Source organism: Colobus angolensis, unplaced genomic scaffold, assembly GCF_000951035.1.
Source record: "Colobus angolensis palliatus isolate OR3802 unplaced genomic scaffold, Cang.pa_1.0 Scaffold143, whole genome shotgun sequence".
Taxonomy (NCBI): Eukaryota; Metazoa; Chordata; class Mammalia; order Primates; family Cercopithecidae; genus Colobus; species Colobus angolensis.
Genome location: NW_012114522.1, coordinates 388,841 through 402,833, shown reverse-complemented (window position 1 = coordinate 402,833; position 13,993 = coordinate 388,841). Strand labels below are relative to the sequence as shown.

General features: G+C 48.1%; 1 protein-coding gene across 1 annotated transcript in view; it reads right to left on the bottom strand.

Moving 5' to 3' along the window:
• Positions 1-13,222, bottom strand: part of RGS12 (regulator of G-protein signaling 12) — a 125,593-nt gene extending 112,371 nt beyond the window's left edge. Inside the window, exons 1-2 of the mRNA XM_011935376.1 lie at positions 13,067-13,222; positions 9,961-11,942 (exon numbers count right to left, since the gene is read on the bottom strand). Of these exons, the coding sequence (XP_011790766.1) occupies positions 9,961-11,841 (1,881 nt within the window). The 5' untranslated portion in view covers positions 11,842-11,942; positions 13,067-13,222. The remainder of the gene's footprint in view (positions 1-9,960; positions 11,943-13,066) is intronic.
• Between the last annotated feature and the right edge of the window lie 771 nt (positions 13,223-13,993).

The following is a 13,993-nucleotide window of genomic DNA, read 5'->3' as shown; positions in this document are numbered from 1 at the left end:
GATGCCACGCTGAAGAGTATTCCATTGGGTATAGATGCCACGCTGAAGAGTATTCCATTGGGTATAGATGCCACGCTGAAGAGTATTCCACTGGGTATAGATGCCACGTTTCCTTTATCCACTCACCCACTGACGGACACTTAGGTTGATTCCTTATCTTTGCTACTGTGGATAGTGCTGCAATAAACACAAGAGTACAGGTATCTTTTTGATATAATGATTTCTTTTCCTATGGGTAGCTGGATATCCAGTAGTAGGATTGCTGGTTCAAATGGTAGCTCTATTTTTAGGACTTTGAAAAATCTACATACTGTTTTCCATAGAGGCTGTACTAATTTACATTCCCACCAACAGTGTATAAGAGTTCCCTTGACAACATCTGCTATTGTTTGACTTTTTATTAACAGTCGTTCTGAGTGAGGTAAGATATCTCACTGTGGTTTTAATTTGCACTTCTCTGATGATAACTGATACTGGGCATTTTCTCATATGCCTGTTGAATATTTGTATATCTTCTTTTGAAAAATGTCTATTCATATCCTTTGCCCACTTCTTAATGGCATTATTTTGTTGCTGTGAGTTGTATGAGTGTTCGTATATTCTGGATATTAGACCCTTGTCAGGTGCATATTTTGGAAATATTTTCTTCCATCCTGCAGGCTATCTGTTCACTCTGTTGATTATTTCTTTTGCTGTGCAGAAGTTCTTTAACTCCCACTTGTCCAATTTTGTTTCTGTTGCCTGTACTTCTGAGAATTCAACAATAAATTATTTGCCGAGACCAATCTCCAAAAGAGTTTCCCTAGGTTTTCTTCTAGTATTTTTATAGTTTCAGGTTTAAGTCTTTAACCCAGCTTGAGTTGATTTTGTGTATGGTGAGAGATACGAGTCCAGTTTCATTCTTCTATACAGGGCAATCCAATTTTCCCAGTACCATTTATTGAAAAGGATGTCTTTTCCCCATTGTCTGTTCTTGTTAACTTTGTCAAAGATCACTTAGCTGTAAATATGTGGCTTTATTTCTGGGTTCTCTATTTTGTTGTCTAGTTTTATACCAGTAACATGCTGTTTTGGTTACTACAGCCTTGTATAATTTGAAGTCAGGTAATGCAATATCTCCAGCTTTGTTCTTTTTGCTTAGAATTGCTCTGGCTATTCAGGTTCTTTTTTGGTTCCATATAAATTTTAGGACTGCATTTTCTACTTCTGTGAAAAATTACGTTGGTATTTTGGTAGGGATTACATTGAATTTGTAGATTGCTTCAGACAGTGTGGTCACTTTAATGATATTAATTATTCCAGTCCATAAACATGAATGTTTTTCCATTGGTTTGTGTCATCTTTCACTTCCTTGGTTCAGTTGATACCTAGGTATTTTATTTTTGTAGTTATTGTAAATGGGACTGCTTCCTTGATTTCTTTCTCAGCTAGATCATTATTGATGTAAACAAACACTACTGATTTTTGTACATTGATTTTGTGTCCTGCAACTTTGCTGAATTTATTTATCCAATCTAAGAGTTTTTCAATCAAGTCTTTAGGTTTTTCTAGATATAAGGTCACATCTAGCCAGGGGCGGTGGCTCATACCTCCCAGCACTTTGGATAGCCAAGGCAGGCAGATTGCTTGAACCAGAAGTTTGAGACCAGCCTAGGCTACACTGTAACACTCCACCTCTACAAAAAAATTTAAAAATTAGTCAGGCATGGTAGTATGCACCTGTAGTCCTAGCTACTTGGGGGGCTGAGGCAGGAGGATCCCTTGAGTCCAGGAGTTTGAGGTTACAGTGACCTAGAATAGCAGCACTGCACTCCAGTCTGGGTGACAGAGCGAGACTTTGTCTCAAAAAAAAAAAAGATTATGTCATCAGCAAACCAGGATAATTTGACTTCCTCTTTTCTAACTGGTATGCCTTTTATTTATTCCTCTTGCCTGACTGCTCTGGCTAGGACTTCCCGTACTATGTTGAATAGGAGTGATGAGAGTGGGCATCCTTGTCTTGTTCCAGTTCTCAGAGGCAATGCTTTCAAACTTTTCCCCTTTCAGTATGATGTTGGCTGTGGGTTTGTCATAGACGGCCTTTATCATTTTGAGCTTCTACGCCTTGTTTGTTGAGGCTTTTTATCATGCTGAATTTTACCAACTGCTTTTTCTAAGATGGTCATATGGTTTTGTTCCTAATTCTATTTATGGGATGTATCACATTTACTGATTTGCATATGTTGAACCATCCTTGCATCCCTGGCACATAACACATCATAGCATATTATCTTTTTGGTGTGCTGCTGGAGTCAGTTTGCTAGTATTTTGTTGAAATTTGTACATCTATGTTCAACAGAAATACTGGTCTGTACTTTTGGTGTTGTGTCCTTGTCTGGTTTGGGTACTGGGGTGATACTGGCCTCATAGAATGAGTCAGGAAGAACTCCCTCACCCTCCATTTTCTGGAACCGTTTCAGGAGGGTTAGTACTAGTTCTTCGTAGGTTTGGTAGAATTCGGCTGTGAATCTACTTGGCCCTGGGCTTTTCTCTGTTAGGAGATGTTTTTGTTACTGATTCAATCTCACTGCTCATTATTCAGACCCACCCTCTTGATAACTAATCCACTCCTGTGACAACCTATCAAGGATGAATGGATTATGGATTCTGCCATTCATGAGGGCAGAGTCCTTATGACCCAATCACCTCTTAAAGGCCTCATTTCTTAATACTGTCACATTGGGGATGACGTTTCATCATGAGTTTCAGAGAGGACAAACATTCAGACCATAGCACATCCCTATTACGGAGCTTTTAATCTATACAATAAATTATAAAAATAATCAAATTTACTCATTGATTTTATGACAAGGTTCATATCAAATAAATCAAAATGAAACTTAAGCTGCATTTCTGAACCAACAAATCCTATCCTTTACCCTCCAAGCATGCATAAATCACCTTTCAGAAAACTCCTCCCAAGAAAATTCCCACTCTCTATCTGAACTGTAGCTACCAAAAATTCATTCATTTTCAATTTTTCCCCTTTGGCAGATTTTTTATAACTAGTTTACAATATTTTGACCAAGGCACTAATTTCTTTTATATACAAAGAGCTCTTACTAATCAATAAGAAAAAGGCCTACAATTAGGTAGAAAAATGGCCAAGGTACATGAATCAGGAGTAGACAATAAAAGAAATATTTATGGTCAATTAACATACAAAATTGCTCAATTTAAGAAATTAAATAATACCATTTCTTTCCTCTCAGATTGGCAAATAAATAAAAGACTGATAAAACTCTAGAGCTACACGGGTAGGAGGAAAAGGGCCTCTTCTCCAGCTACCTAAGATGCTGAAAAGGAAGAAGGCCAAACGGAGGGAGGTGGCCCTGGCCCCTGCCACCATGCAGCAGCAGGAGGCCAAGAAGATGGACATCTGAGGAAAGGCCTAAGAATTTCTGCACTGGACAGGATGTCCAGCCATTACAGGGACCTCGCCCACTTTGTCAAAGGGCCTGCTGTATCAGGCTGCAGCGGCAAAGGGCCACCCTCCTTGAGTGGCTGAAAGCACCTCCTGTGATTCACTGGTTCACCCAGGGCTCAGGCCACAGGCAGCTAGCCAACCACGTATGCTGGCCCACAGCACTAACCAGAGACAAGCAAGAGAAGAAGCAGAGACTGCTGGCCTGGGGGACATCCCCACTAAGAGACAGACCATGTGTCCTTCCAACAGGAGTTGATGCTGTCACAACATTCGTGGAAAACAAGAAGGCTCAGCTAGTGGTAACTGCACGTGACGTGGCTCCCACTGAGCTGGTTGTCTTCCTGCCTGCCTGTGTCCTGAGATGTGGGTTCCCTACCGCACTGTCAAGGAGAAGGCCTGATGAGGGCGTCAAGCCTGCAGGACCGACGAGTCTGCTCCACTGTCACCTTCACACAGGTTAACTTGGAAGACAAGGGAGCTCTAAGCTGGCGGAAGCTATCAAGACCCACGACAACAGATATGACAAGATCTGCCATCACTGGGAAGGCTACGCTCTGGGACCAAAATCTGTGGCTCACGTTGCCAACCTGGAAAAGGCAAAGGCCATGAAACCTGTCACTAAACTGGGTGAAATGAACACTGTTGAGTTTTCTGTACATCAAAATAACACAAATTCTCCTTCAATAAAAAAGGGGCATACACACACACACACTACTGACAAAAATATAAACTGGAAGACCTCTTTGGTGGGCAATTTGGCAAACTTTAAAATGCACATACACTTTTAAAAATAGCAATTCCACATCTAGGAACCTACCCAAAAGAAAACTCACATATATACAAAGATAGAACCCTAAGAATTTTTACTGCAATCCAGTTGATAATGAAATCTAGAAACAGTCTGAGGTTGCCATCAACTGGGAACTGATTCAATAAAAAATGGCACAGGCATACGATGGAATACCATGTGGCCACTACAATGAAGAAGAGTTTTTAAAATTGATAAACAACTAAGTACATGAGAAATGTGTTTTAGAAAAAAGTAACTCACAGCAGTATGTCACATGTATTTTCAATAAAGGGAAGGAAAAGGAGGAGAATATCCAAGAGGTTGTGCAGACAGAGTAAGTGCATGAAAGGAAGCGGACTCTGAACTGCAGCTCTCCATGTGGAGCGGGACAGAGGCAGCAGCAGCATCTAAGGCTCCGACTCTTACAGTGCTTGGGTATGTTATTATGAATACAGTGGTGGAGAATGAGATGATGAGCACCCACCCACCAACACACTGCACTGCGAGACATAAAACTGCACCAGCACGAGCAAGGCGCCGCGGCACCCCTCCGGGAGAGGCCCCCCTGGCCTCGCACTTCCTCGCCCTCCCGCTCGCCCCTGGCTTGTCCTCCCACCTAGGGGCAGGCACCACCCTGGACAGCAGACTGCACTGCTCACGGGCTTGAGGCTTCTGTACTTTGCCTTTTTTATGAGCGCTGTTTTCGGATGTACTTCAGGTGATGCAGGTACCACAATCTGGCTCAGATGTAGCTCTTTGGTACACCCATGAGGTATTTCTCCATTCTCCTGTTAATGGTCTTATCTCAGTAAGAAACAGCTGAGAAGGAAGGAAGGCACTGCAAATCCACCCTTCTGCGGGCAGCAGTCCTCAGGTGCTGTGGTCTCAGGACTCCCGGGAGGACCTAAAAACTACTGAGCACGTCAGCGAGCCTTTATCTTTGTGGGTTTCAGCTACTGACGTTTCTCATACCAGAAATTAAACTGAGGAATGTAAAAGTATTTATTCATTCATTTCAAAATTACACCAATCAATCCTTTACATATCATAAATAACATATTTTCATTTTTAAAATTTCCAAAATCCATTGTATGGAAATTTTAAGAACATGGGTGCTGCTACTTAACCAGGTATTTTAATTAATATAATTTATTTAATTAATATAACTTTGAGTCAGTTTGCAAAGACACAGAATTAAACACACTTGCCTTAAATGAAACACAAGGCCATCATTTTTGATGACAGAAGCATTTCGAGATTCTGGGTTCTCTTTCACGTCAACCCCTTTTATAGTCACAGGCCTGAGTGTTTATCTCCATGAGAACCAGTTTGTGCTGGCTACAGACATTAGGCAGAGACAAGGAGCAAACTACACAAAAGGGAAAGCAGTCCACTTCCAAAGATCAAATCATCCGCTTCAAGAATTTCAGACTCTCAGCAAGTCTACAAGTAACTCAGCTCCCATTCCTTGCTCCTCCCCAGAGGAGGGAGAAGCTGACGAGGATGAGCTGGCACAAAGTCATCACCTGGGTCAGTGTGCAGGGGGTTAAAGCTTTCCATCTCACCAAGAAGAGGTCGAAATGCTGAGCAACAAAGAGTCTGGCTCGCTGGTTTCCAGGCCTCCACAGGAGCAAGTGGCCACTGAGGGCGGAAACCTGGGCTGAGCCTGCGGACAGCAGGATGGAGGTGGCAGTGACAAAAGCCTTGGGAAAGGACAGCAATGGAGAATCTAGTGGCAGTTAGGACACAGAACTGTTGGCCTTAGACACCAACTTGTGACTAGATGCAGCATTATATTTCTTCTAATAGTCAGCTTTTTTTGCATACAGATTAAGAAAGGCTGGTGCCAGTAATTTAAAAGGGAACGTTTAACGTTCACGGAACCAGTAATAACTGTGTAGACAGAATGCTGAAGATTCTTCTAGGGCTAAGAGCGAGTGCCTAAGCCAAGGACACCGTCGGCAGGGGCCCCTCCCCAGGCCTGGGCCTCAGAGCATGCTGGACACCACGCGCCTGCAGCGCACTGCAGAGAGGAGCTGACGGGGCTGTCCAGGCCAGAGCTGCTCCACAGCCACAGAAAACCCCGCACTGGGGTGCAGGCAAGCCAAAGTGGGTTCAAAAGGAGAAGTTGGGGGTTAGATGCCCTTGGGGGGTATTGAAGAAGGGTGCATACAGACGCTGGGTAGCCAAACGAGGCACTGTGCCAGGAATCAAGGCATTTCCTCTGAGCACCAAGCCCACCCTGCCATGCCCGGCTTCTGATCCTGGCACTGGGCCTTGAAGACCACATGGCTATCCTGACCAGGGGCTCCATGTTCAGCACTGGGCACGGGCACTGCTTCCCAGGTGATGTGGGCTGGCATGTGAGGGTCCCACATCATTTTTCCTGGGGACTGGGGACAGCTACCAATCCTCAGCCGGGAGCTGCCTCACTCTCTCACAGCTGTGACAGACTCACGGTCCTGTCAGATAAGGCCCCTACTCTAGGCATCTAAACCTCCCACACCCACTTTTCCAGACTCAGCCCCTTTCCACACTGATGACGTTAGCCTTGTCTTTTCTGTCTTTCAGCAGCTAACCATCTTTTCCTTTGCTAACAATTCTGTATACTGAATTTTTCCTGTTCAAATACTGCTGTGTTTCCTATCTCCTGGCTGGATCCTGACTGATTCCACCTGAGTTTGTGCAAAGTAAAGCCCTAAAGTCCCCGTCACCACTAACAATCCGGAGTCACGTGAAGCTTGCTACCTGACACCGCTGCACCCTCCAGGGGCCTCCTCTGCTCTCTCCCTCCCTGTGCCAACTCTTCTTCTTCCTCTAATTTCCAGGCCCTTCCTGCATCCCTGCTGGCCCCTTCTCTCAGCACAGGCCAGCGTGCAGGTTGGACTCTGATCATTGTGGATGGTCACGGCCACCTTCAAAGCTCTGCAGACCTGCCCAGAGGGACGTCCGGACCCATCTTGTGGCCACATCATGACCGCTGGAAGCTTCTGCTGCTCTAACGGGGGAGGCTATGGGATCAGACTGACCTAACTACGCAGGAAGGCCCACTTGGCAAAGTAAATAGCAACAGACAAACTTCAAGAGATTACAGCAGGAACCCATAAAACACAACATGTTACTACCTATTTATTTTTAGACAGTGTATCACACCACATTATGAAGGCCATTCCAAATCACATACAGGAGTGTCTCGGTGGGAAGCGACACGGAGTGCCAGGGCTGTCTTGGTCCCAGCACTTACATGCCCTGTGACTGCAGGCAAGTCACCTGATAGCCAAACCTCAATCTCCTGGCCTGATGGCCTCAGGATTCCTATCAAGGTAAGGATGCACTCTGCAAAGCAGTGACAACCGCACTGTTATTTCCAACCTTGAGGACATGCCGGCTCCCCTTCTGCTCTGCTCCAGCGTGGATGGGAAGAGCCAGGACCCTCATCTTCACTGCAAAGAAGCCCAAGACTGGCATCACAATCCCACCTACACACCCATGTCACCCGCCCCAAGGAGTAGTCCATTCACTGGTGGGATGGGGATGACAGCGTTATCTGTCTCTCAGGTCCCCTAAGGACCATAAGCATCACTGTCAATCAACTAAAATAGCGTCATACTCCCCACTGTCCAGGTCACTTTGAATTTCAGGAGAAAGCAGGTGAAGGTGCCCTGTAATCCACAAAGAACCACATAAACACCAGTGTCAACCTTCACTACACTACAGCAGTGGAGAAAACACAGTTTTAAATATGTATTCAAAGAGATGAGGAATCTCCTGATGCCAAAGAACATTTTCACCACTTTCCAGGGCTCTTCACCTCTCCATCCCTGGCCAATACAGGCAGCTCACATTGAGGCCGGCTCCCTGGCAGTGGCCCTGCACCACCATCTACGGGCTCCACGGGGAAGTGAGGGGAGGCCCAGGGCAGGCAGGAGGGCACCTCCTTGAGAATCCAGCCCAGGGCTCAGATCAAGAGACAGGAAAAGACAGCAGCAGCACGCGCAGCTGCAGAATGACTCCTCTAAAAAGGAGGCTGAGGCCAGGTGTGGTGTGGCTTATGCCTGTAATCCCAGCACTCTGGGAGGCTGAGGCAGGAGGATCACTTGAGCTCAGGAATTCAAGACTAGCCTGGGCAACATGGCAAAATCCCATCTTTACAAAAAATATAAAAATTAGCCGGGCATGGTAGCCAGTGCCTGTAGTCCCAGCTGCTCAGGAGGCTGAGGTGGGAGGATTACTTGAGCTCAGGAGCAGGGGCTGCAGTGAACTACGATCGAGCCACTGCACTTGAGCCTGGACAACAGAGCCAGACCCTGTCCCCAAAAATAAAGAGGAAGCTAAAAATCCATATGATTACAAGTGTTTTAAAAAAACACAATTATATGCTTACATACATCAAAATATTATCAGTGATCATTTTGAGGCGATAAAACGAGAAATCTCTCCTTCCTCCATTTTTTAAATTTTATTTTATTTTAGAGTCAGAGTCTCACTCTGTCACCCAGGCTAGAATGCAGTGGCTGCAACATAGCTCACGGCAGCCTTGAACTCCTGGGCTCAAGCGAACCTCCTGCCTCAGCCTGCAAAGCACTGAGTCACAGGCATATGCCACAGCTTCTTCCTTGCCTTTAAATGCTCTCTCAGGTGCCACATTTCATCATGGAAAACACTAGCCCTGGGTGGGGGAATCGAGTAGAAATAATCGTCAAACACAGCCTTTCCTACTCCCCGGCCCTGCCCACCCAGTCAGCAGCCTTAGAGGGTGTTCTTTGGATAGTCTCAGGAAGTGAACAAACACTAAAACGGTGTCTTTACATCATAAAAGGCCAGAGTAGTTTCTCTGAAACAAAGGAAGCTAAGTGCCCACCCCCATCACCTGTCAGAACGGCCCTGGCTCCAAACAGAGCACCCACCGCACAGCCCCACAGAGCAGCACCACCTCCTGCTGGAGGAAGTCCTTCCAGAGGGTTCCCTGCACCCAACCGCACAGGCACAGCCCCGCACAGTCCCGCATGGCAGCACTGCCTCCTGCTGGACAAAGTCCCTTCCAGAGGGTTCCCAGCTTTGCTCATTTACTCTCTTTCCTGCTCCAAACTTAGCTCCTAAAGGAAGGCAGGGCCCCCAAAGGGATGCTGATGGGTCCAGGTCTTCAAGGCAGCACTATACACCATGAGGTACCCCTTGGTGAGCAGGCAGCATGCGGCTCCCAGGGCCCACTACAGAGTCCAGCCGGCGTTTTCCACAGCAAGATATCCCCCATGGAGGATCCCGGTACTTCAAGAATATTCTCGTCTCAAGAGGGATGTGGGACACTGGGATGAAGATTCTGGGGTCAGACCTAAAATGGGCTTCAAGGGGCCACAGGGACAGAGCAAGGGAGGAGCAGGAAGGGGAGGAAGGGCCTTACCCTGAGCTCTAAGATGACAACTTCCCTCTCGCCACCACCTCTCCTGCCCAGATGTCCTGCCCAGACCCAGCCATCAGAGCCAGAACCAGAACCAGGGACTCCAACAGGGCAGGGGGCGAGGAGTCCCAGCAAGACACAGTCTGCAGCCCAGAGGCAATGCAGACACCCTGTGATGGCCACAGAGGCCACAGGGCCAGCCAGAGGAAGCCAGGACTGTGCAACCTGGTGACTGGGAGTCGCCTCCCCATGGCTGCTAAGTGAGGAGGCTGGGCCTCTGTGCTGAGCGGCTTCTGGCAGGCTTACCTTTTTATCTTCCTTAGTCTTTCGAACATTTCGATGGGGACCAAAAATGTTTTGCATTCCAAAGGCCTTCCTGGACCACTCCCTCTTCGGGGCGCTCAGTGGGGGCTGTGCGAAGCTGCCCTCTACCCTGTAGCGATCTGCGGGGATCTTGCTCATAGGAGGGGGCAGTGTGCCGCAGTTGACGCTGGACCAGCCGTCAGTGGAATCTGTGTAAGACTCCTGGTCGCTGGCATGTCCGCACTGCCACTCCCGGAGCACGTGAACCGGGAGCCAGCGCTGGTTGAAACCACAGCTGGTGCCCACGGTGCCCCTCTTGGAAGGGGGGACTGAGCTCCTCAAAGAAGCTGGAGGCACGTCCACAGGAGAGGCCGGTCCTAGGTGCTTGTTTAGGTCCCGGAACCTGTCAGTCTGATGAGCAGCCTCAAATGGGGGGCTCCCTTCGGAGTCCGGACAGAAGGGCCCAGTCCAGGGAGCACCCCAGGGCTGGGTACCCCTCCCACCCACACCGTCCCACGCGCTGCTTCCGGGGCCGTGCCTGCTTGAGCTCCCACCCAGGTCCACCACAAGGACTCGGTTGCTCTTCTCCTCCTGGTGGAAGTTCCCGATGCCGCTGTCACTGTTGCTGCTGGTGCTGTTGTTCTGGTGGGCATCGGCGTCCCCGTCCAGAAAGGCGCGGGCCCGCATGCCCTCAATCAGCTCGCCCATGTCTCGGTACAGGACAGAGATGAACTGTAGGACAGGGAGGGAGGACGCCGGGAATTCCAGACAGCCATTGGTGTCCGGGTCAGCCGTGCACTCAAACCCAAACCGCCGAGCAATGCCTTGGTGGATCTTGTGATTAAACAAGTCTGGGTCCACCATGAACACGTGGCAGGAAGTCCGCAGGGCGCCCTCCTCCTCCTGGGCCAGGCTCCCGTCATCATTCGTCTGCATGGTCACCAACCCGAAAAATCGCCGGTCATCCGGGCACACGGCGCTGAAGGCCAGCTTCTCGGCCGGGTACTCGGCCACGACCCCAGCCTTGTCAGTGCTCAGCTGCACACAGTCGTGCATGATCTTCATTGTCACCAGCGAGTGGATTTTCTGCTCTGCCCGCAGGCGCCGCATGCAGCCGCGGATGGCTTGCAAGCTGTCGGACTCCAGGTTGGAACTCGTGGAAGGAAGCTCAATGGAGCCTAAGTAGCCCACGATCATCGCCACATTTAAAATACTTGCATCCAATGCGAAATTGTCATGACTTTCTAGTCCAATGCTGAAAACTGAATCATCATGAATAACTTTTGATATTTCCTCCTTAGAAAGCATGTTGGGATTTGGATTATTTATACTTTCATGTCCAACATCAAATCGAGCTGCGGCCGACTCCGAAAGCGATCTTTGTTTCAATTTCAAGGGCTCTGAACTGCTCGCACAAAGGCTCGGGTTTTCAAAAATCATATTGAAAATTCCACCAGACTGCATTTCCTCCACGACTCGCTCTGCTCTGTTTATACCAAGTGCTTTAGAATCCAGCTTGGGTTTCAGCCAGCCTTTTCCTTCATAGAGTCCCCCGTCTTCGTCACTGGAACAGGATTCCAGGCGGCCGATGCCTTCAGCGATCACCATGTGCAGGACACCAGAGCACTTCCCAATTAATTTCACTACATCTTCATGAGACGCTTTTTTCACGTTGATTTCATTGACAGCAAATATCTGGTCTCCAGCTCGGAGGCCCACGAAATCCGCAGGGCTCCCTCTCATGACGCAGCTGAGCACACAGGGCGCCTGTCCCGAAAGTGTGAATCCATAGCCGGCCCTCCCCCGGGCAACCTCCACACTCCGCACCCTCGGGGGCGCCGGCCCAGGCAATGGGCGCTTGGACACCTCCCCAACTCTAAACATTCTGATGAGCTTCCAAGACCAAGAGCACGTCTCATTGTTCCCGTGGAGCCATATTTGAGGGAATGCTTGATGCTACCATGTTTGCTTCTTCAAACAGTGCCCTAAGAAAGAAAAATGAACAGCTCATTATTAAAGCCCATCTTTCTCCACTGCTCACTGGTATTACCTAAACACAAAAACATAATTCATAATAAAAACCACCACAGAAAGCACCTCTAAGTGTCTATAGATAATAAATCTTCAAGTTAGGCAAAGAAACTTCCTTTCGGAGTAGAAAATGTCTCCCACAACTGCTACCTTGTTACTGCACGAGTTCCTGTTCCTGCCCGGCAGACCCACCGACCCACCGTGGGCGTGAGGATGCAAGACTGCTTCCCCGTGCTGTTTCCACACCCTCTTTGGATGGAAAGAGCCCCTTGCTACTCAAAGTGTCGTCCGTGGACTGGCAGCCTGTCTGAAAGGCAGACTCTCGGGCTCCACTCAGAACAAACACACCCAAACCCACGTTTCATAGGACAGCAGAGTCCAAGCGTGAGAAGCAAGGCCTACTACAGGCTTCAGGTTCAAAGGCACCTGCAGAACAGAGTCTAACTCCTTAGTTGATTGCAAATTCCCTCACCTAGAGTTTCCCCTCAGGAGAGGGGTCACCTAATATTCCCTGACCCTTCCACATTAATTTATTTTGAATATACTGTGTGGGGGAAAGTGCATTAGCCTGAACAACCTCAATCAATACTGCAGAGGCCACCCAACAGGCTAGATAAAAACCACCACCAAAAAAGCAAAGAAACATCATATTAACTCAATTCTTCCAGGGGGTATGACTTTAAAAGTATTGGTTGTCATTAAGAACAAACTTGTCAGGGGTTCCCAGACCACCCCCAGGCCAGTGATTCCCAGGACTTAGTACAAAGGTGCACTCACAGCTGAGATTCATCAGAGCGAAAGGATTCCACACAAAATCGGCAGGGGCAGAGGCCCATGGGGCGATGTCCTAAGGAAACTTGGCCCGAGCTTCCAGAATCCTCTCCCGGTGGGGTCGCGCAGGACGCACTGAGCTCCCCCCAGAGTGAGCCGTAACAGTGTGTGCAGTGTCATCACCAGGGAAGACCACCGGAGACTCAGTGCCAGAGTTTTGACTGCGGGCTGGGCACATGGGCACTCTCTGCCTGCCTGGCACCCAGACTCTGGACTCCCAGAGGGAAGGCAGGTTCTCAGCACAAACCCCGTTGCCCACACAAGCAGCTGAGCACAGGGAGCCCCTCCTCAGTGAGGACGGTGGCGTCCTGACACCACTCAGGGGCCAGCCTGGCACACAGGCCTCTCCGGATGGTCCCGGGCCTGCCGTGTAGTCTCTCCTGCAAGACTCTTTAAAGATCACTTGAAAAAGCAATACAGTAAGTGATGATGTTGTGAAGACGCAAAATAGAACAGAGGGTATGCTTTTTAAAGAAATAATTGTTTTAAAGGTATTAGAACAGATTTTTGTGTCTTGGGATACAGTTTCCAGCAACAGGATCACAAACAGATTTGAAGTAATTTACACACACAAAAGCTACAGAACTAGATAAAGTGGAAAGGCTATTACTGGGTGGCTCCAAGAGTGGCTTCTGTGATGACAAACACAGACATACAACATGCGCACTTAGTAAAATTATGTTTTGATAGAGAAGAGTCAAAAATGAATATAAATTACATTACTCAATATCTAAGTAGTACTGTATTAATAATTTAAATATTAGGACTGGGCATTTAACTATTTAATGTTCATCATTAAAAAATAAATAAATAAATGTAAAAGTTGGCCAAGAAACATCCCTGGGGATCTTCTCATTGGATCTCCTTCAGAGGTGTGACAGGCTGGCTGATGGCCCTGACACACCCACGTCTTCACTCCCAAGCTTCTGGATGGCTCCTCCCATCCACGTGACCTCGTGAAGGCTCTGGAGATGGGGAGAGTGTCAGGTGCGCCCGTGTGAGCCTGGGGTCAGAGCCAGAGGGGATGGCCATGTGGGAAGGATGCAGAGACCGCAGGGATTCAAGGATGGGTCTCGAGCCCAGGCAGACAGGCAGGCGGTCGCCTCCAGAAGCTGCAAAGGCGAAGGAAGCAGACTTAAAGCCGCCAGAGGAACCAGTTCTGCCACATCTGCCA